Source organism: Corvus kubaryi, unplaced genomic scaffold, assembly GCF_017639235.1.
Source record: "Corvus kubaryi isolate FWS band 111438036 unplaced genomic scaffold, C.kubaryi_AGA036_p1.0 37397, whole genome shotgun sequence".
NCBI lineage: Eukaryota > Metazoa > Chordata > Aves > Passeriformes > Corvidae > Corvus > Corvus kubaryi.
The window spans coordinates 4,876,220-4,899,708 of NW_024581136.1; the positions used below are offsets into that span (position 1 = coordinate 4,876,220).

The window sequence follows — 23,489 nt, forward strand, 5'->3', positions numbered from 1 at the left end:
TGGCCATCCATGTGCTTCACTTGCCCTGTAATTCATAGTTCTCCCCCCTCCCACAGAGGAGCCTGCAGAGACTCCCAGCTCAGTTTCTCTCAGCAAACAAACCAGTATCTGTGATGAGTCTTCTTCAAGCACAAGAGGAGCGAGCAGCTGTTATTGAAATGGTTTCTCTTGGCTGCCTGGAACTTCAACACTTAGAAGGATGGTGACCTTCTGTGGTCCCTGACTGGAATGTATCACAGCAAAGAAATGGCAAAACACTTTCAAAGATGCTGTATCCCCAGCAGAGTACACCTCCTTCCTCCTGCTTAGCAGGTCAAATCTCATGGACAGGTGTAGCTCCCTTTTTGAACTTGTGTCTAAGAAGCAGAAAATCTCATGTAAAGAAGCACAGGAAAACGAAAGGAAGCCATACAAAGATGAGGAGAACTATGAAATGGTTCTTGATGCCTGAGGCACGAAACTAATCCAGTGTAAATTTAAACTGATAGGAGAATTTTTGCATGAAAACCAAGAACAAGAGTAGATAGATGGCTGTGAAGAAAATACATCTCCAGGGCATTCTGACTTTATGGTCTTAGTCCCAAGATGTCTACTCCTTACAGCTGCACTGAGGGATTTAATATTCCATTTTGTTTATAGTAAAACATTAACAACAAGTAAAACAAAAGTTTTCATACAACTATTAATTTGTTTTCCAGGAATTAATTCAGTTTCTGCCTGGACCAAGTAATGAAACTGCACAGAAAATCAGAATTGTTCTTTGCAATATTAAATAGAAACAATGCAAACTAAGAGGACCACACTGATTGATGCAGCCATTCTCTGGATACTTTTTGTTTGCCTTGTATTTTTCAGCAACGTGATGATAATTTGTTTTAGTTTTCTAACTTAACAACTTGAAAATATGTTCACAGTCAACAAGAACGTTCTGACTCATGGCAAAGCAAGGTGGACATGACCTTCTCCATGCTGTTTGCATTTAGAGTACTTTCTGTGTTCATTTTTAATGTTTAGTCTTCCTCTGTAACTTTCACTCTTGTGATGCATAATGAAATGAATAATATAAAAGATTTTCTCCTCTGTAGTTTTTCAAAGACCTAAACACTTCTATTACTCTGTGCTGTAGTTACTTCCATACTCCAGTATCTGCTTGATAAAACAGAGCAGGCAGAGCACCAGAAGTGAGCTGTGATGTGTCCAGCACTGCCATGACCACAGCCTGTGTGCCAGCCTACACTGCTGTAGGAGCAGCAAGGCCAGTCTGGTTTAATGCTAACCCAGTTCTGACCTCAAAAAATTCAGCTGACAGAAAAAAACCTGTACTGGAGATATAATGAGACTCATTGGATCGATTGGTCAGATCTCTTTTTCATATTTCAGAAATGAAAGCTGAAATCTGCTGTTACTAGTTTAAGACAGATCTAGCTGGTTAGGTATTTGTTGTAATGATTTAATTCCATCACTATCCGGAAGAGAGAGAGGAATGGAAAGCTCGCTTCTCTTGCAGTGCACCCAAGGACAGAGTGTGTAAGATGGTAGCACTCGATGGTCTGCATTGGCCTGGTTAGTTGGGCTTTGGAGAAGTCCTGTTATGTGGTTCTGAAAGGAGAAGGTTCACAACAATCTTCTTAAAGGTGTCTGACATCAACCTTGTGGCATTGCCCTTTTCTCCACCCATGGCAGCATCAGTCATTAGACCTGGGCAAACACTGAAGTGCTTTTTCAAGAAAGTCAACTTTGATGTGTTTAATGTGAATGATAATATGATTAATTTTATTGTTATATAACCATGGCTCTCTTTGCAGACAAATGTCTTGCTTTTTTAACAGTTTTTTAATTCTGTACATAATTCTTTGTCAGAGAAGCACTTGATCCTGGCCAAGTTCAAATTGAAACTTCCCAGAGGAATAATCCAAATCTGCATTTCCATATATATTAATAAACTGTGTAATACTTGCAGCAACTCACATAATACAGTTTTGAAATGAGATAGAACTCATTATCAGTACAAGGAGCAGCACAGAGTCTTTCCTGTCAGAAATAATGGAGTGAGACCTACACAGTTACTTTCTTTCGCTGTCTGTGTAGTCATTTCTGCACAAGGTATGTGTCAGCTTAATATGCTGTAATGGGACACACACTAGCCCCAGCTAATTCCTGTGGTTGCAAGCAGGACGAGTATGTAAATAAATCCTTTCATTCTGTCTGGGTTTGTGATGTAACAACAGCAGCACTGTGCTTTGCACAAGTCCAAATGGACCTTCAGGATGCTGCTGCCTGAGGGCAGGGGATGCGACATTTGAAATCTGCCATCGGCTTTTGAACTTGTGCTCTAGGTGTGATTCTGGAGTTATTCCTTTCTCTTTATACATGGGGGATTTTGCATTGCTGAGGTGTGAACTTGGCACCCCAGCCTGTGTTGTGCTGGTGTGTACTGGTCAGGCTCAGCTGGGAAACACCCACTGCCCTACAATGGGAATCACTGCCAGCATAAGTAACAAGCCTAAGCCTTATGCGATCCTGGTCAATGACCAGGGCCCAGGACCAAGGATTAGAGGCTAGTCTTCTTCTGCCTGTAGTTTAAAGTGCTTAACCAGCAGCTGAGAGTTGGCCCCTCAGCTCAAAGACAAACAGACCCTCTTTTAGGTGTGGCCAAAAGGAGAAAATGGTGCCCTGCTGGTTTTGCCTGGTAGCTGAGCAAAGGATGTAGGAAAGCAAGACCAGATTTACTCCAGCTGTGATGCAGAACAGCAAGTTCTGTTCCCATGTGTACCTGCAACCTCTCTCTGACCTGGCTATAGGCTGTTCTAGAGGAAGTGCAGGAAGCAGGTGAGGTTTTCATCTGTGATGCTGAAATTCAGTAAAGAATGAAAAATTAAGGGAGGAGAAGGAAAAGAACGGATGTGATTTAATTGTTTAATGAGACAGTGCATTTAGACACCAGACATATATTTTGTAAGTTTTAATTTCTGGAATACAAGATGCAGCTGTTTGTCAAAAAGCCCCATGCTTCATGTTAATGGAGTTCTGTGTATTCCTAGGAAAAGGCTGAAATACAGTGGGATTTATGCAACTCCATCCAGAACAGAACCTGGCTTATAGTGGATGATTCAAACATCTTCATGGAGCAGCGAAGTCAATGAAGTAATTAAATAGCGTAAACTGTTAAGAATTGTAATGTTGGAGATATGGCAAACTGAAATTTTCTTTGCTAAATGTGATTATCCAATGGACTTAAGAAAGGAAGCAGACTCCCCACCTGCATTCTTCAGCATGTTTGGATCGTAATCTTCTTTAAATAATATGACAGGCCCTTTTTATAGTCCGGTGTCAGAGGATTATATTATTTTCAGAACAATTCATGAAAGATTAGTAGAGGCATAGTTAATCATTTGAACTAGCTACAGGTTTTTTAGAAATATTCGAATTAATGAGTTCTACCTTTTGATCTTTCTGGCTGCAAGTCTCTCTGGAATTGATGCCAATTAGGATTTAGTAATAGCTTGGTTATGAACGTGGACCAGTGTGTGCATATGTTTACATATCTGGGTAGGTGTCAGTGCCCCTGGAAAGAGGGACATGGTCAGTTAGACCTGTTTTGTTGTCAACCAGTTTTGGAAGTGGACATCTCCACTTGGAGAGGAAATGGAATAAAAATGCAGGGAGAATAATATGCAAACAAAGGTTCTGCTTTATCATGCACAAAGCTGCATATTGCCCGTTGCCAGTCTGAAGCTTTTAGGACAATTAGATACAGCTTGTGTTTTACCTACAGTGAAGATGGGGACAGTATCAGGAAATGAGGTGACCTTACTTACTCTTCACAGTGTTCTTGAGAAATGCTCTTGTCTTTTAAAAAAGGAAATGTGTTCCAGCACCAAATAAACTGTGCCAGCCCAAGGCAACTTCGAGTAAGAAACTTTCAGAGACGTACACTGACCCTGCTTAGAGCTTCCATTTGTGTGAAGGGGAAACAGGAGCTAATTAGAGCCTTCTGATACTTCACAGTTCTTGTACTGACATTTCTATGTGCCCACAGTGGTACCATTTCAAACCCTCTTGCAAAGAGGCCCGCGTTGACCTGTGTGTGTTGCTGGGTTTCTTTGCATAGTCACTGACTTGCCTGAATTGAAATGTGCTGTTGGTTTGCAGTATAAACACCCGTAAGAGCTGTTTTTCAGAAGAGATAAGCATGAGTAGAATAGGAATAATACCAAATTCTCAGTCATGCCACCCACAGGAAAATGCAGTGCTTGGTATGATAGCACTTGTTTCAACTGAACTTTCCTTCTTCTGTACCTGTGTTTCTGAATGGCTGGAGGTGATTTTCTTCCTGGTGTCCCACAGTCCATGGCCTTTTCTTCCCCTACACTTGTAATTTACTAGTCTGAAGCTGCTTGTAGTGCAGATTTATGTGGGTTTGATGAGATGTTGAGTTTCCTATATCCAAGTAATTTTTAGAACATTTCTTCTTTACCGTTCTTTAGTCTCAAGGGAAACGATTGATTGGACCCCACAAGCCTTGTTTCCCAAGCTGCATGAGCATCTGTAGCTAAAGATGAGTGTCAGGGAGTGTGGATCAATACACCATGTTGTATTTCTAAAGTATTATTCTTTGTCCTATTCATAGTCTCTTGTTTTCCTGGAAACTCAGTTCTGACTTTCAATGTTTGAAATTTGTTCTGCAGAAAATTTCTAGTTACAATGCTGTGAAACCTGACAAAAGCTTTTCTTGATTTCTTCTTGTAAAATTCTGAGTGCATAGCAGTGTACCTATGTCTTAGTTGTTGGCAGCTTATGTTGAAAAATAGACTTTTCTAGTAGTAGTTTGGTTTTCAGAGAAGAGCATTGCTTGTTTTCAAATTCAAAACCATGATCTGCTCATCACAGGCGGAACTGAGACCCTGGTTCCAGGTACAGTTCAGGCAAAGGTGGATCTTTTACTTTTATTTGTATTTTCTCTTACAGCATAGGTGGAGAAGTAGCAAGAGGAAATGAAGGCAGCTATGTGGGGAAACATTTCCGCATGGGATTTATGACAATGCCTGCTCCTCAGGACAGACTGCCACACCCCTGCTCCAGTGGCTTTACTGTCAGATCCCAGTCTCTTCATTCAGTTGGAGGAACAGACGATGAAAGCAGCAGCTCTCGAAAGCAGCCGCCTCCAAAACCGAAGCGAGACCCCAACACCAAACTGAGCACCTCATCTGAAACAGTCAACACTGGAACAACGAGCAAAAGTGGGAAACTACCAGACAGGACTGAAGGTAAACACCATAATTCTTTGGAAAAAAGGGGGTTGGTGAACCAGTCTCAGGATTATCCAGTTGATAATCTTGCATTTAAGAATTACCTGTATATTTCCTTATTTGTGTAACAGTGCCAACACATGTGTCCTAGATCACTACTGTCTAAATTTTGGACCAGCTATCCAACTATTTTGGATAGTTTTGCCTTTGATACTTGTCTCAGAACTGTACCACCTACATGATCTGGATGTATACTGGAGAATGAGTTGCATTTATTCAAAGTGAAGGGAAAAAGAGATTGCTGTCAGTTGGAATGTAGGCCAATGTTATCTGCCCACCAGCCAAGGACCACTGACCATATCATTAGCACGGTGCAAACCACAGCCATGCAAAGGGTTCTCCTCAATGAAGGAGTGAAGAATAGAAATTAATACAAAGAATACTGCATGGCCCTGAAACTCCACAGCAAAGAAATATCATCCAACAGTAAAAATTCAGGCAGGATGATACAATATGTTGCTCAAAGCTTCTGGTTTTGTCTGAGTCTACATTTTCTCTTCCCATTCCTCCCACTTATATTTAAGCCAGTGCAGCATTCAGAGGAGAATTAACAAATGGTTTTAGTAATGATATTGCTTCTTTATGCTGCACTGTTAAAGATGAGGTAACGCTGTAGGGATCATCTCCTTCCTTTATTCCATGCTGGAAATACATTCTGTGCAGCAATAGGACCAGCTGTACTCCCTCCTAGGAGAGATCAGGATGACTCTGCTTCACAGTGTGAACTGTAGGAAAGAGCCCTTAAGGACAAATGGTTTTGATCAGTGCTGGTGTCTCTCACTGCTGTGTTACACATCAGTTTTGACATCCCATGCAGCATGTTGTCCTCCTTGTGTATATCCCTTTGCTTGGTGGTGTGGCCAGAAGTACCTGTTAGCTACATTCTTGCTATGACCCCTTTTAAGCAAATCTGATTAAAAAAAGTTGTCAGTGATAACAAAGATGCCAGTGAATGTGTAAATCATGGTGACACATATGTCTATGATTGTGAGGTTGAGCACAAGTGCTGAACAAAGCTGTGGATTTATTTATGCTGTTGGTAGTTATTTTGCATATGACATTTTTCATTACTTCCGTAGCTTGTCCTCTTCAGCAACCATGACATCAACTCCATGCAGACTAACATGACAAATGCAAGCATTAAGTAGCTGTCCTTAACAAAAGCAGCTTTCCACAGTTTTACTGGACCAAAGCCTACACAGAAATCATTTAACTTTGAGATTTAAATTGTCATATCAGAAAGTCTTTCAAATTTTAATAATATCAAAAGAGCCAGACCTCTTGGTCTGATATGCTCTGAGGTGAAAGGCAGCAGCTCTTATGTTACTCTTCTTTTAAATAATACTACATTTTAAAGTCTTTTTATAATTCTTTCATATATTTCTTAGCACTCTGTCTTCCTGAATCTGCCCAACCAGAATCACAAAGACTAGATGAAGTTTGTTTTGCAGACAGGGCAGTAGGAAAGGGTTTAATGATTTCTAACTTGTTTAATGACTATTCCTGCAAGAGTGCTTTGGGTCACACAGTATATTGTGCTGTTCAGTATAGGTGACCTTGGCACTATCTCTAGGATGATTAGGAATGGAGTCTGTTTTACATCCATATCCCACCCGTTTCCTCATTTTTTGAGAACTAAACAAACTTGACAGACTTGAAGTAACAATAATAACAATGATAATGATAATTGAAATACATCCAAATATTTTGCCAGCCTCAAGGAGGTTATGGCAGACCCTTTAAGCAGCCTTTGTCCTCACAGAACTAAGTTTTCTTCAGCATTATTGTCATTCTGGAAGGTTCTTGAAATTTTGTTTCCTTTCCCTCATATTCTTCTGCCATCTGATATTTGAGTCCAAGGAAGGAATACGTAGTCATGTCCCTTCTGACAGATTTGAAAGTTTGAAGTTGGTTGACAATTCTGTTTCCAAAGACACTTTTCCTCCTCCACTCCATGCAGGTTGAGCTTGATCTATCCCATCACTTGAGGTTATGAGTGACATGTGTGGTACTGCAGCCTCGCTCACTCTGGTTCATCTGTATGACAGTGGTACTGTACCAGAGTCTAAGTATTGCAGAGCACCTTGGATTCATTATTGTAATCAGGAGCTGAATATTCATAGTAAGATCTCTGGAAAGAACTGATGAATGAGTAATACTCCATCACTAGCATAAAAGACAAAACCTAAATGTTACCTTCCAGTGTGAATAAATGCCTTCATGGAATATTAAGGATCTCTATGATGTTTATTTTAAGACGTATTATGTTCATTCTGCTGCTTTGCATATAGAGCAGCAATGGGCACTTTCAGGCTAAAATGAAAAAGTTCCTGGAGGTTTTCAATTGACAGAACCCTTTGATCACACTGTTGTTTTCAAGTGTTCGGAATGTCTGCCCTGCTTCTGTGTATACTGGGGTTTCACCAAAGAGGTAATACATAGAAAGATCAGATGGTAGGGGTTTTTTGGTTTGCTTTGGTTTTTTTAAGGAAGCAGTCAAATTTTTAACACAGATATACTCAAGGGTGGCACAATATGGTATTTAGATGAACAGACTGGATTTAGAAGATGTTTTGCTCTCACTAGGAGGTGCTTTGTTATCACCTGTGCACTCCTGTGCAACATGTTTGTCTTGGTGAATTTTCACAGTAATCTAGCTAATATAGGAATATTTATATAAAAACTATGGTCATACATTGATGAGAATATCTAAAGATGAGCAGAACAGATGAAAGTCAAAGTTCATTATCTGCGGTATTGACTGATACAAATATTAGACAAGCTTTGTCACTGAATATGAAATTATTACTGTTGCTCTAAAATTAATTCCCAGCAAATTTAGTATCTGAAGTTTTGCTCAAGGAATCCTCTGATTCTACTAGTCTGGTTTTTTGTGGGCCACTGGTTATGTTTTCACCTGTGTAGCAGTTCTCATTCTAGCAGCAAACTTTGAATTCAAGATATTGTAAATCTGTGTCTTCCCAATTTCAGGTGAGAAAGTCCATAGGATACAATATTCGCGTTGTCTTTTGGAGGTCTTTGAAAGCTCAAGTTCAAGAGCAGGCAGGTTTAACTTTCAGACACTGTTGTCCATATTGCACCCAAATATTTGTATATGCATATGTCTTACGTATTTGTATGTGCTTGTGGTATTTGCAGGCTGAATGACTACAGCCTTTTCCAGGAACTATGGGAAAGAATAATGAAAAGCCCTATTGTTTCTCCATCAGCTTCTGTGGAATCTCTGCAAAGGAGTTGTCACAAAATTGTTCCCAGCTCAATTTTTTTATGGCTGTGCAGAATAATTCAGACTATAATGTCTATTGTCTGACCCTGTGGCTACTTTGAAAAGGAATTTGCTACATTTTCTAGACAACCAGGGACAGCCTCACCACTCATTTTTATTAAACATGTTTACTTTTTGGTTTTTGATAGTGATCCTGTTTATACAAACAAAAGCAGTTACTTATAGTAACCTTGATACACTTTTTTATCATGGTGAAATCAAAATATTGAATTTATCCCATCATAATATCTGCCATAACATTAGATTGGTTTGAGTATGAGTCTGACTTTAGTGCAGAAGGTGCAGAAGAAATTTGGTCATGAGCTTGAAAGACCTTTTCCTCTTGAAGCACAAATAGCAGCAGTAACATCCACACTGATTCTGTGCACTTTTCCTGTAAGTGCTCTGGCTTCCATAATTTTGGGAGTCTGAGAATCTTCCCTTAAGTTGCAGTGACAAGTATTTGCCCTGTCTCATTGTGCAGCAGCGTGGCAACACTTGGATTTGTTTGGTTCATCCCAGCCCACCTTGGCTCTGCCTGAAAGAACACTCTCCAGCCTGAAGGCATCACTCTCCTTAACTTGACTTTAGCTTCGTTGCTGTGTTTCCATACTTTGTGTCCCTTCTTGTGCTTTAATATTCCATTTTTTACTCTTCTGACTGCCTCTCATATGCACCCACTGAATGCCTTCCACCCACTGCATTTCTCCTCTGTGACAGATTTCTAGAAAGTGGTTTTTAAAAATGTGGGTTGTCTTTTCTTCAGAGTTTTCAAGCTCTGGTAGGAACAGCAAACAAATGGAGCTGTGTCCCATGCATTGGAAGTGAGAAGTGAACTGAAAAGGGTAATTTAAAATAACATTTCAGCATGGAAGGCATATCTAATCTTGATCCTGAAAGGCTCTTTATTGAGAAAATGCAGGAGTGTAATTAATTGATTTGTTTTCAGTGCTCAATCTTACAGAAAAAGGAAGTAATAAAACAGTATTATTGGCTGATGTAACCAGCCTCAAGCGATGTTTTTTGATATGATCACTCCATGTCTACAGGAACAGTTTGCAGATCTGCTGCAAAAAATGGAGACATATAAGTGAACTGCATTTTTGAAAGTTAATTTTTTGTTAAAATTCTGCTTAGTAATATGGAGTAATACATTATATAAAGAAATACACATAAAATATATAATTTAATGATACAATTTAATTTATAAATTTATAATATACACTTGTAAAGAAAACGCAGGTTCTATATACTTACATGTACATACAAGCATGTGCACACAGATACAAGTAAAAACTCAGACTAGCATTTTCAAAATGCTATTCATGGTTGTAATTCTGCTGCTGCCAGAGCCAAAGGAAAATTTATCTCTGATGTGGGAAAATATTTGCAGGGGACCCACCTCTTGAACCCACTCAATTTGCTTAGTGTTTTTCTTCCAAGTGTCTTGGGGAATAAGATATCCTTCTTGCTGCTGCCTTCTAAGCCCTTGCAGTGAGCTCAGCAATTTCTAAAGGTGGGCAACTTGTAAGGAAAATTTTTCTCTGGAGAAAAGCAATTACAGTAACTGTAACCAGGGTTGCAGTCCAGCTGGTCTCTCTCATAAATCTAGTTTTCTCTCAGCTAGACCGGTGGATCTTCACTGTAAATTTGAACTTGTGCTACTCTCATTAAGCAGAGTTTGGGTTAAAGGGATTTAGTGCTGCTTCTGGTTTTGCATGGAGCTGGTTTCCTTTTATTTCCTACCTTAGGGAATAATGTATTTAACCTGAACTTTGAAATAGTGTCCTCTGCGGTAACCATGACATGTCCTTCCTTATAGCCAGATCTTATTCCCAGATCTTTTCATCCATGCCTACCAAAGGAAGAAGTATCCTTAATGAGCCCTATTCAGACCTAGTGAGACTAAAGGGACTGACAGATGAGTTCTGGTGGGTTGACCTGTGGGCAGTTTAAGATGCTACTGCTCTGGGCTATCTGCTTGGCCTCCTGCTAACATGACAGCCCAGTGCTGACACAGCACAATGCAGAGTTTTAGGGACATGTCTTTGAGGCACAAGTGCTGCTGCACCCCGTGACAGGAGCTGTGGCAGAGGAGTGGGGAGGCAGGTCTGGCAAGCAACATCCTGCAGTGCAGTCTGTCAGAGCCCTGTGCAGTGAGCATGAGACTTGTGCCATGGTTCTTGCAACAAGCTCCCTCGCAGCGAGGGCCACTTGTCACTGCAGCAGCACTGTGGCCTGCAGTGCTGCTGCAGTGCTGGGGTGTGGGCCTGGGAACAGGAAGGGCAGCGTGGCAGGACAGCACAGGATGTGCTGCCTCCTGAGCTCCAGCTCCAAGGCATCCTCCCAGGGCACAGGTTCCTCAGCCAGGTGCTCAGTTTGAGCTGCAGTGGGTCATTGTGCCTGAGAGGCCTCAGTGTTTGCATACTGTGCACTGTAGGTTTTACAGCTCATTTTCCTCTTTCCTACAGCCTGCACTGTGTTTTGAGCACAGTGTTTTCCCCTGTGGGAAGCTGCAGCTTGGTTCCCATTAGCTGTATGGGTATAATGTGAGCTGGTATTGAGCCGTGTGTAAAGCAGTGTGTTTTCCTCCACATACCTTAATCTGATTCTTGATCTAAGTGCTGCCTTACCCATAATTGTTTGTATGCTGTACTATATCCCTTGCAGCCTGTGAGGCTTGAGAGAGCTTAACTCGAAACTGTGCACATTGGGAGAAGGGCTGGCACTGATGAAAGGAAAAGTCAAAGCCAGAAAAGTCAGGAATTCCAAGCCTTGTTGTCAGTAGAGTGAGGTGGAGTTGGCTCTCAGCTACCATGCCTGACTCCAGAGAAGCGTGTGCCCTGTGTGTCCAGTGGCATGGGGATGGATATGGTATCTTCAGCAGTGTCAGAGCCCTGCAGCTCCAAATGGAACCCTGGCATGTCTTTCCCTTTGCTCAGCCCTTCCCCTCACAGCATCCTTGCTGCCACAGGGATCAGAAGGGTGGAGGGCAGTGCTGGCCTGACTTTGCCTTGGGACTCAGCCCAGCAGCGCCTCTCTCTGTATTTGGCCCCTTTGGTTACTGAAGCACCTTGTTCCCACTGACCTGCATTCAAGCAGGTAGAACATGGCAAAGAGTTTGGTCTGTTCTCTAGTATTTTATAGCTTAGAGATTTTCAAAGCCTTTGCTTTTTGGGGTGTTCGTGGTGGGAATAATTTTTCAGTGCTTTGGAGTTTGTTTTTCTGCTTTTGCCGAGATTTCAATTTGCCCCTCCCTGCAGCTAATCAGTTTTCAGACTGCAGCTCCCAGAGCTGGTTTACTTCCCTGCACCGCCTCCTTCAGCCCTTCATCTTTCCGGGTCTGTTTTCTCATTCCTCAGATAAGCAAGGGCAAGGGGAAAGGAGGGAATGAATGCAGCAGTTCTTATAGCTGTTATAATAGCTTTCTGTGCAGAGCAATGAACACAGTGTGATTTTTGGAGGGATTTATAAACAAGTTTTGAAGCCACAGAGGGAATATGTTCTTACCCTCAAGGCACATATGCATACTCATTAACGTTAATGGAAGCTGCAAGCATTGAACAGAAAAGAGACCAGGCACTGGCAAAAGACACGAAGCTCTGTTACCCACTTGGGAGTCACATATTGCCCAGGACTTGGCAGTTGGGACTTCAGCTGTGTTCTGCTAGTTTGTCCTGTGTACTTAGTGACTTTTCTTTTATTCTTCTTAATTTAACAATGTTGCTTTATATATTCCTCCTTGCTCATTTCACGATAGGATATTGCTCATTTGCTGAGACTCTGCACCTGGGTTAAAAAAGCCCAAAATTAAATGTGCAGCTCCCCTGCAGTACAGCTATTGCTCTGCTCTCAAGGGTGATGGAAGCTGTGATGTTCTTGATAATGGAAAAGCCTTAATAACGTGAGTTCAGGGAGTGTTTTGCTGATTTACCAGATTAACTGCAAATGCAGCCAGTCCAGGAGGAGCTGCCTGCCCTAAGCTGAGGCCAGCAAGCTCTGCTAAACATTTGTAACTCCTGCTGTGAGCGTGTGGGCTTTTCTGCACGCTCAGTGCAGAGCCTCACTGCTTCAGGGCTCAGGAGAGTTTATAAGCCTGGTCACAAGCCCAGGTCCAAACTCCTGAAGAATTCACATCATTCTGCCGTGGAATTAGCAAAACCATCTCAGCAACCTAAGAGCAGTGTTGGGCATAACACAGACATATGGTATTGGAGATTTTCTCAGGCTGATGTCCTCTGACTTTACAGGTCATTGTAGCCCCTGGACATGCCAACAAGGCAAGGAAGTGTGAGCCACTTATTGATGCAGTCACCTGGGATCTAGGAGAGAGTATTAGCACAGGTTCCACATCATATGAAAGTCACTAGGCTGCTTTTAGAGCCAACCTAGCCCTGGAAGTACTCCAGATGTGCTCTTTGAGGTGTCTGAAACAATAATCTCTGCTAGAAAGACCAGAATGAAGAGGGAGTCTCTGAAGAAAGCTAAAGTGTGGGTGGTCTTGTTCACTGCACGATTAATTTGCAGCCTCGATAGACAGACCCTATGTCACTGTAAGGTTATAATATCAATAAATCCATTCATTGTCAGCAGGTCACTGTACGTCATCATATTTGTGACTTTATTTCATTTTTTATTTTGTTTATACCTCAGGGGACCATAATACTGAAATGTTATTCGCTGAAATACTATGAAATACTAGATTCTTGCATTATTTTGCTTCACTGAATGGCTCTGAAGTCAAGGCCAGGAGAGGAGGGGAGGAGAAATCCAGGTTAATTCTCTTGCCTTATTTTGACAGCACATCATGAATTGTTAAGTAAAATGAAATGCCTCTGAAATTGCAAAAATAACAATCTGAGAATACTCCTACATTTCTGTTTTGCATATAGTCTTTGACATGTTTGTCTGTTAAAGGCATTGTGGACAAATGAGTAAGGGCCTGAAAGATCAGACTGAAATCCTAAAGCCCCTGTTTACTCTCAGAGCTGGTCTGTGATAATAGATATGCCTGGCAAAATTCATTTGGAATTAAAGGAAAAAAACCCACAAAACAAAACTTTTTATTCTACAGCAAATACATTGGATTTCCACCTCTTTGTCTTACCTTATTTTTAACTGGCGCCCTAATTCTGTTCTCACTTTAACAAGCAAATGAGACAAATCCTCATGGAGTGAAGCATGACTGAGCTCTGGAAGCATTTTGTGCCGCCTGCACTCACACAGGCTTTACTGGGAATTCACAGTGCTTACAGAATCACATCCCAAGAGATTCAAGTCTAGCTCCAGGTGAGATCCTGTCATGGCCAGCCTCTGTTTCATTGGTAATTTCTTTCTAATGACTGTTTGAATATAGCAGTCTTCATTGGTGGACTGGTTTGCTGTTTTCATCTCTTCCACTTGGCTTAATACTGGATGACATCGGGCAACATATGCCTGACATGCTGCGACTGTGTTTGGCACTTCATGCTTTTCTGTCCATCCGTGTACAAACAGTGCTATGCTGGGGTAACGTGCACATCACTGACAGCTCCACAGAGCACAGCTTCCTTTCTGCAGTGCCATCAACTTGCCTGGAGGTCACAGTGTACCAGCCTGGGCTTTTCATAGATGCAAAAGGGGAAGAAATAAAACTATGCATGCATAATTTTGGTGCTAATTTTAGTGGCCATAACTTTAAACCACTGGCATGTCAAACAAGAAGCGCATACCCCAAAGTCTGATGTGATTTGTAGCTGGCTGCTAGTTCAGGGAGGGGAAAGGCTGTAAAAAGATGGAGCATCTAAAAAGATGGAGCATGGTGTACTTGATATCAGCACGAGGCGTAGCTTAATATCTATTTCCAGTGCCGTGGTATAATATTTGCCATGACTTCCATCGCTTCTCTGAGATAATCATAAATACTCTACCTTCAAGTTCACAGCCCTTTTGCATATAAAAATTGAAGAATTATACCTCCCCTTATGCTTCCTAGTAAAACCAAGCCTGTACTACAAGTACAGGACTCTCTGAGCATAAACATGCGTGAAAAAACCCAGCTCTGTTTTGGGAGCAGTATTACCTCTGGGTTGTTGGCCCTAACAGAGTTTTGTGGGATTAAGGAGATTGCTGGCATTCTCCCCTCCATGCATGGCTGTAAATGGAGCTCTCTCCCATTTCCTCTTGGTAGAATACCAAAGGATGCACTGGCTATAAACCTTGCCATAGAATCACTGGGGTGATGCCAGAAGTCTCGGTTTCAATGAGATTAGGATTTTTCTTATGACAATAAAAGTCTCTTAACATTTGAATTGTGGTGAATAGGATGGTAAGTAACCTTTTGATTAAAAGAGAAAATCCACAACCATGAAAGCAAACATAGGAAAGTGCGCCAAGCACAAACTCGAAGCTATCGAATTATGTGGATGCAAAAGTTTGATAATATGTCTAGCCTGTTTATTTTCTTAATTATGAATGTTTGCAAACAAAGGCATGAAAACTCAAAATGTTCTATGATTCTGAATTTGTTCTTTTCTATTAAAGGTGAAATAATTTTTACTGGTGGTGTGGCCAAATATCTGCAGTGACTCATTGCTAAATGGTCCTAGTTCTGCAAATGCATGCTTGCAATGTCAGTAAGTGTTATGCCAAATGGAGACTTGTGTAAAATAATACTAAGCATCATCTCCCAGGGGTGTAAGTGGAGGAACAGCCACTGGCTCAGATGACCTTGAGCATTTGATTTGTCCCTCAGTGTCACAGATTCCTCCTTTGTAACACAGAGATAGTGACAAAAGCTTTGTTTAGTGAGGTAATTTGCGATCAGCTTATGATGAGAGAGTTTCTGCTCACGTTGAAAACTTGAGTGATGGGACACTGCTTTTGTGAGAAGCACTGTAGAAAGAGGCTTTTGAATGAGAAGGGAATATGTGAAAAACACTGTCCTTGTTAATGTGAAATTCCACACACCTGGCAGGGTTTCATTTGTGAACTCAGGGCTTGGTTTCACTGTGGAAACCAAGACTTCAAGCAGTTACTTAGTGTAGGAACTGCTCAAGTTCCCTTTCCCAACCTCCTGTTGGTATAACTGATGCTGCAGATTGTGAATAAGGATGGCAAAATCTGAGCTGCCATTATGGTGCAGCTCTGAAATGCTGAATGCCATGGGTTAGAACAGACAGTCCCAGGAGATGGTGTGTAACAACCCCCACAGAGCTCAGGCTGTTCTGAGCTGTGCTCTGCCGTAGACGGTGCCTCAGTGCACAGAGCTTCACTTCCGAGAAACAACAAAATGAAATAGGCTGTAAACACGAGGTTGTAGCAGTAATGTCTGCTTTCCCCTTCCTTTTTGTGCTCCATCTTTGCCGTTTCATCCTCCATCTTGCTTCTCAGGTGGAACAATGAGGTCAAGCCTGACATTTGAAACAGGAGCTTGTTGACATTTTCTCCTAAAGCTTGTTTGGAACAAGCATACAGCAAGCATACAACACTGTCAAAATGGCACTGTCCACTGCAGTTATACCAGGTGAATTTATGGGGATTAGGCCCATCTGCTTGACCCTTGTAGATAACACTATTACAGGCTCTACTAGTTTCACTACACTATCTGCAAATAAATGCAGGATGAAATGATAGAAGCCAGGCACGCAGAGAAGCTCTGAGTGTGAGGCAGCTGATAAAGTGTGGCCTGTCTGTAATCTTGTCAACACTTTATTTAGAGTTGAGGAGGGGAGAGGAGTCACCCCTATGGAGATGGAAGTAAAATTAATTACTGGGAGGCATTTTTCCTAAAGGTGATTACAGTGACTATTTCATACCACTCAGCCTCTGACCATAGTGCTGTTGCTATTACAACTCCAGGCAATGCTGCCTACCTCTGAGCTGCTCTGGCAGTGTTCTGTCCACTTGGCTGTCATCATATTCACCCATTCTGCAGGGTCAGTTTGTGGCCGTTTGGTGGAGGAAAGAGTGCTCCTTTCACTGAACTCTTGTTCATTGTGGCTCATTTGCTTTCTGATACTCCTGCTGTGGTGACTCATCTGACCCTGGCCATCAACCTTAGTGCTTTGTTTTGAAATGTGAACTCAGTGGTGGCAGAAGGACCTGCCGGATATGTCAGTCAGTGGCAGCAAGAGGCTCTTTGTACAACTACCTCAAGGAAAGAACTGTACAGAGCCCACTGAATTTCTGGGGAAGAGGGGGTTGCTGAAATCTGTTGGTTCCTTGTCACTGGTTCAGGTGCCAAGGAGGCACAGGAGCCCATGTGCAGCTGCTGTGCCTGTGGAATAGTAGGACACAGCACATCTCCTGTTGAAGTCCCCATGAGCTCAGTGTTCTACACAAGACCACCTTGGTAGGCCTGCCAGTTTGATTTAATGGGCTGCAATTATTTTAGAAGCTCGGCAAACAGATTGTTACTTATATAAGCAAATAATGCATTTGACCTACTTATGTTAGCTGTAAATAGAAGATGGGCATTGCTGTGGATCTGAAAAACGAAGAGTCTCATCTCTGGGTAAATTATTCAAGTCTTTGCATATAGTAATTGCTAGTGTTCTGGTCTGGTTGGTTGTGAACCAAAACAACAAATCAAGTGAGCAAATACAGACTATTTTTCTAGATAAAAAAAAGTAGGTGAGTTGAACTTACTTCATTTCATTTAGCATTTGTTTCATTTAGCATTTGTTCTTTCTCTAGCTTGATTTCCTTCTTTACCATTTCTCCAGTAAATAATGTTGGAGTCCACTATTTGGGCGCATGTCCTGGTTTTAGAAATCCCCCAGAGCCAGGAAGTCTTGCAGAGATTTGTTTCGTTCAGTGTGTCTGTAAGCACTGGGTCAGAAAGCCTGTGTGCTGTACCTTCTCCAAGAAGTTCATGAAAGTTCAGCAAATGATTTCCCACATGGTTGCCCTCAGCTGTCACAGCCAGTAATCAATAGCAGTGTTGTTCCTGTGAAGCCAGGAGCTGCATTCAGACTGGAGTCTGCCTCTGTTTACAGGAGCTGATACCGCTGGGACCTTCAGTGCCTTTGTGCGGCAGGTAACACAGAAATAAGCAGCTCACCCCTCAGAGGCTCACTGGTATCAGTGGTGTCCTCTACACACCAAGTTCATGTGATGTACATGTCTAAGGCATGTGTTAATGGGACTCAGCTCTTCACACACCCCCAGAAGCTTCCCTTTCTGGACAGAGGAGAGATTTTTTCTTTCTACAGGCCAACAGAAATGTTGCTGTACTTGCGGCCATCCCATGGCACAGCCTGTAGAAACTCAGAGCAAATACAGAGCCTCACCATTCTCTGTGTGATATTCAGGGAAAAGCTACAGGATAGCTGCAGAGAGGGAGAAGGGGCAGCTAGTGCAGCTCCATGAGAACTGCACCGTAGCAAAAATGCTGATTTGGAGGGTGGGGAAGGCTGGTGTCATCCATCATTCTCATTGTGAAATGCAGTCAGTTTGTGGGGAGCTGCAAGAATAGAGCAATAGCAGTTAATTTACAGTAAACCAGCAAACTCTTCAGGTTTCATTTTCACAATGGCAGTCAAGGCTCCATAAATGCTGCTATAAACTAGAAGCGCTGATGTTTTTGCTCTGTGGCTGTTTTACTGTACTCTGCTGTGAACATGTTTAACCCCCCAGTGCTTCAGCTCTATATAGGTTCCTTCACGAGAGACACCAACAAACAAGCACATAGACTTCATAAATTAATTTGTCTGCCTCCATGATTCAGTAGTTCTGTTTGCACACTCTTCCCTAATGATGCTTGTGATAGAGAAATTTCCATACCAATTGCCTTTCTCTATCTAGAATTCCTTCAGAGTATATAGAGTCACAGAAATTTTTATTGTCACTGTAACTCTGGTTGCAAAATCTGTTTTGCATATTGCAGACTTCAGAATGAACCAGAACTTTGAAAATACTCATTGCATGTGTGGGTGTGAGGATCTTTCCCCAGTAATCCTCCCACCTCTCTGTCCTCAGAGCCTCTTCCACTGGAACTTCTTTAACTTAAACCCATGTAGTGCCAGAGATCTGGCCCCTTGTGTCTGGTCATATTAGTTCAAGGATATTTTTCTAGATGGGTACTCAGAGAGTATCCATCAGAGGGTACTCGGATAGTAACCTAAAAGAAGTTACTATGAGATTTTCGTTTGCCTCCATTTGCACTCAGCACATCAGTTTTCCTGTAAAAGGAGGATGATTCAAATTGACTATTCTTTCCTTAATTATCCAAAGCCTTGCTTTTTCTGCCTTTCCAGGCTTGTGCCAACTCACAATAACTTTTAGCCTCAGTGAATAGTACAGAACAGCTTGATTGCAAATAACTTGTAATTATTTCTCAAATACCCTTTTCTTTTTTTTCTTTGCCTATTCAGTGTTATCTGGAAAAATCAGGGACATCAGTTACTCATTCTTTAAAAAGACTAGGATGTGAAATTCAAAATATAGGAGAGCATGAGGCCGGGCATTCAGGAGGAGACATTCACTTTGTAATGTTTTTAAGTTTTTGGAGACCTTTTCACTGTAGGAAAGGGTAGTAGGCCAGGTAGATGTACAGAGAAGCAAGGGCTGTGAAGGAGAAAACCTGGAAGTCAGTCTGCTCTGGAATGAGGCAGTTTGGGTAGGGAGTCTCTGCGCCATGCTGATACTCCAAAGGTTTTGACATATCCTGGCACCTCTGGGTCTGCCTTTGTCCCAGTGCTGCAGAGCAAAGGATTGGCAGCCCCTGCTGTGCTGGGAGGAGGCTCTGGCAGCAAGGCACTGTGCTCTAGGCTGGCTTTTGTGAGTCCCAGGAAGGTATGGCAAGCCTGGCATAACGCAGAGTGTAAAGGCCTGTGGTGTTGGGGCTGGGAGTTCAGTTTTGTGGCCCAGATACACAGCCCTGAGCTGACCCTGGGAGCAGAATGTCTCCAACCACAGTGCCTGTCAGCTGCAGTGGTTGTACTGCTGGAGTAATGCAGAACAGGATTTAACTGCAGGCCCCAATTCTGCTCTCTGTTGTACTGAGGTTTAATTCTGTAGTATCACTCCTAGAGCCACTAGCTCTCTACCACTTTGAATTAGAGCAGAAATCAATCATTTTAAAAGCCAAAAGAAGTCATAGCCAAAAATAAAGGGACCTGAATACTTTTGAGGAAGTCTCCTTAATCATAGCCTTGAGACATACAAGTGGCATGTCAGTATTATTTTATGACACTGACTTTTAGTCCTTTCATTTTCTGTATAGTTTTGTCCTTTTTAAATGCCCAAATAATTTCCAGTAAGAGCTAATAGGTTCAGGAGGGCGAAGAAATATGTACTGCTTGAAACCATTATGCTAAAACCACCTATTGCCTGTTTGAATTAATCAGATGGTTCTTTTATTCCTTCCGTGTGCTTCCCTTCTTTTAGAGCATCCTTTAGGAAAGGAGGAGGGAAAGGCCTTGTGTCCATGAGGACGATGCTGTTTTGAGAGCCAGTTTTTTCTTGAGAGAAATACATTCTCTGATGTTACTTCGAACTATCGATGATGTTTCAATAATCACTTGTTAAGATGCATCTTTGAGTGTATATTTTATGGCTATTCACAGTGTAGGAATATTTGCCTTCAAATATTCTTGGAGAAGAAAAGATGCATGTTCAACAGTGCAATAACTATATTTAATTTTTTTTTTTGTTTTCTACTGTTCCTTTCCAATGATAGGAAGCCCTGTGCAAGTTTTGATATAAACAAATTAAAATAAAACCCTTGTATAAAAAACCTTAGAGCCTAACCTGGCAAAAGAGAAATATTGAAAAGTGGCATTAAGGGGTAAAATGGCAGGTGAGGCCCTGTGGCCTGTGAAAAGAGATGAATTAAACTCAGGTCTCCTGAGTGCCGATCTTTTGCACAGTTCAGAGGACTGGGCCTTTTAAAATTCAATTGCACTAAGAATATTCAAACTTCATCTACAGAGATAATGAAATCTGACCCAATATAAGCACTAGTGCACAAATGCACTTAAGATCCTGTGCAACTCTGAGTAACCCCGCTGGCTTTAATGAAATGAACTGCTTGTTCATAGTCTTGAACTTGCACATATATGTATAGGCTCTGTGCTACCCTAGAGCTGGATGTTCCCTTATAACTATGTGATCTAAATCAGAATCTGTGCATCTATGATTTCAGTATCCAGAACATTCAGGGTTTAATTAAAGAAATTCTATTTCCTTTCACTCCCAGAGGCTCTTTTTGATAGAGGTACCCCCCAAAATAAAGCAAGATTAATTCCTTCTGCATTTAAAGTCACATTTTTAAGAATTTTAAAAAATTTTAGGCCCCAAATCATTCCTCCTTTGAATCTATAGCCTCTTGCAGAAATTGAAAGGGAGGAATTTTCCTGTTACGTGTGGTTTTATTCTCTTTGTTACAGTAAACAGCACAATTCACTGGATTGGTCTGTGAAATGCAAAAGCTGGAAAATACCCAAAGGACAATATAAAATGACAAAATTAATTTTAATTTTTAGATGTTTTCACTCCTTGTACCATGAGCAAATAAGAAACAACAATCTGACAACACCTTTTCATATTTCAGTCTCTCCTTAAAGAATAAAAAAATACTTCAGAAGGATAATACCAGAAGCATTCTGTATTTCCAAAACTAACTATGAAAGGCAGATTATCTGGGTATGTCTGAAAGTTATGCATAACCTTTGCACTACAAATATCTAATTTCAAAAATGTCATATTCTCCTTCTTCAGTAGGGCATCCATGAGGCTATTTTAAGCACTGTGCTTCTTGCTTCGAGATGAGAACTGGAGTTACTACAGCTACATCTCTTGTTCCCCTTGAAGTTTGTTAGAGCCAGATAATTGCTTGCAAGGAGTGCCCTACTAAACATAGAGAGTTCCTGCCCAAGCAGTGGGAATTCTGGGGAGTTCACTTGTGTTTGCAAGGGTCATTGTGCCTCCAGTTTATCAGCTGTGGTAGTTTGGGTGGTTCTGATGCAAACAAGGAGGTGCTGGCACAGTGTTCCAAGCTCCCGCAGCTGGGGCAGCTCCTGTGGGGACAAAGGACCATGGAGTAGGTGCTGAGCATCATTCCCTGAGCAACCTCCCATGTGCTCAGACTCCTTACAGGCCTGGTGCTGCCTTGTGTTTGTGTGTGTCTGTAACAGAAGCACTCACAAGAGGTTTGTGGTGCACTTTGAGATGGATGTTTGAGGGAGGTTGCACCTGGCGGGGAAAGAAACAGTTCTCACCTTTGTTTCTTCTACTTAGCTTTGGATCAGGACCTGTGTGCTCTGATGTACAAGTGGCAGAGTCTCAACACAAGTTACTGGCAACACTTTCATCAAGGACATAGTAATTCATGTTGAAAAGCACTTAATTACTCCATGTTTAAAGCAGACAACACGGCGGTATGTGTATCACTAATATGCCAGCGCTTTGCTTTTCATAGAAGTTTATGTTCCCAGCAGGCACTGAATGCTTTTTCTGCCTGATAAATGTCAAGTACTTTAACAATCTTGCCTGTTCCTCTCTGGAGATTGCCAAATAATTTCGTTTTGTTGGGTGTGGGATCTTGCCAGGGCTTCTGCATTCATGCACATCTATCCCTGACAAATGTTGGTAACATAAGAACTGCACAAATACTCCCTGCTGCTTTCATTAGCCTTGCACAGCTCTGTTTAGCTGCAGGATTTCTGTTACTTTTCCCTGTTATTCTGGGCTGGAGTGGTAGTTCATGATCCATGTTCCATTAACAGGTGTGCTGTAGTGTTCAGCCCTTGCCATGGAGCTGTGTTTCAGAGTAGAAACCTTTGTTAAATAACTGTAAGTGTCTTGCACCTTAGCCTTCTTAAAGATAATTCAGTTTGCCTCCTGAATGTCCTCCCGCAGCTGAGGGAGTTCCCAGTAGGTGTAAACAGTTCCTCTGTTCCCAGTAATGATAAAAAGCTTTCTTTGTTATTTACTCTATCCATTTGCCTGTGTATTTTCTCTAGGAAGTCTTACAGCAGAAAATGTTCATGCTCTGTGCAGCATATAGGAAGCACCTTTTTACCTTTTAAAGTTTGTAAATATTTAAACAATTGAGTTTAAAATTTCAGTTTGAAAAGTCCAATTTGTCAAGAAGGGAAAAAGATCTCAGTAACACATCACCTCCTGGAAATAGATGGTTTAGTAAAATAAACTACAGCAGAGGAAAAATGCTTTAGATAGCAAATGGAAAATAAGTCACCTTGTCATGTTTTACTGTCTTATACAGCAAGACTGGGTCATTTGACCTTTTTGTTGATAATGTCACCAATATATTCTAGGCTAATGCTACATATCATGCAATGGCAGATGAGGCTCTGTGTGTCACTGTGGTACTTAATTTCAACCCATGCAAAAATACAAGACCAGATGGCAGAATGTCAATCGTTTTTCCTTGACATTTCTCATTTCCTTGTTTGTAATGTAATAACCTGTGGATGTTGTATATGGGATCTCCAGTGCCTAAGGACAGGCTTAGACCATGTCTCAGAACCTCTTCAGTTGGATAAAAATTGTGAAAATAGAATGAGGGAAGAGGAAAATATGATTTTTCTAGCAATTTAAAAACACAGTACTTGTGACCACTTTTGGCTATTTTAAGAAAAAATATCAGTTAACATTAGCCTTGAATGACCACAGCACATTAACATTCATCCAGATAAAGACATCAAAGAATGGGGTTGTGGCTGTAAGACAGAGCACATTCTCAGCATGACACCTGTGGCACAGAAGATGTAAAAGGCAGCACTGGGAATAGGGATCTGAGGAAGCAGAGGAGCAGCAAATGTTCCTTTCTCAGGTATCCATTAGTTATGGCAGTGTGATGCACAGGGAACTGAAGACTGCGAGAAGCCTTTGTATACAAAATACACAATTTTCAAATGCAGCTAAATTAGAGTTCAGGTCATGTATGT

At 41.5% G+C, this 23,489-nt stretch overlaps 1 protein-coding gene across 8 annotated transcripts in view; it reads left to right on the top strand.

The window, feature by feature from the left end:
- Positions 1-23,489, top strand: part of NYAP2 (neuronal tyrosine-phosphorylated phosphoinositide-3-kinase adaptor 2) — a 136,858-nt gene that overhangs the window by 55,742 nt on the left and 57,627 nt on the right. For all 8 annotated transcript variants that reach the window (XM_042041987.1, XM_042041989.1, XM_042041983.1 and 5 more), the window contains one exon: positions 4,969-5,267. In XM_042041987.1, the coding sequence (XP_041897921.1) occupies positions 4,969-5,267 (299 nt within the window). The remainder of the gene's footprint in view (positions 1-4,968; positions 5,268-23,489) is intronic.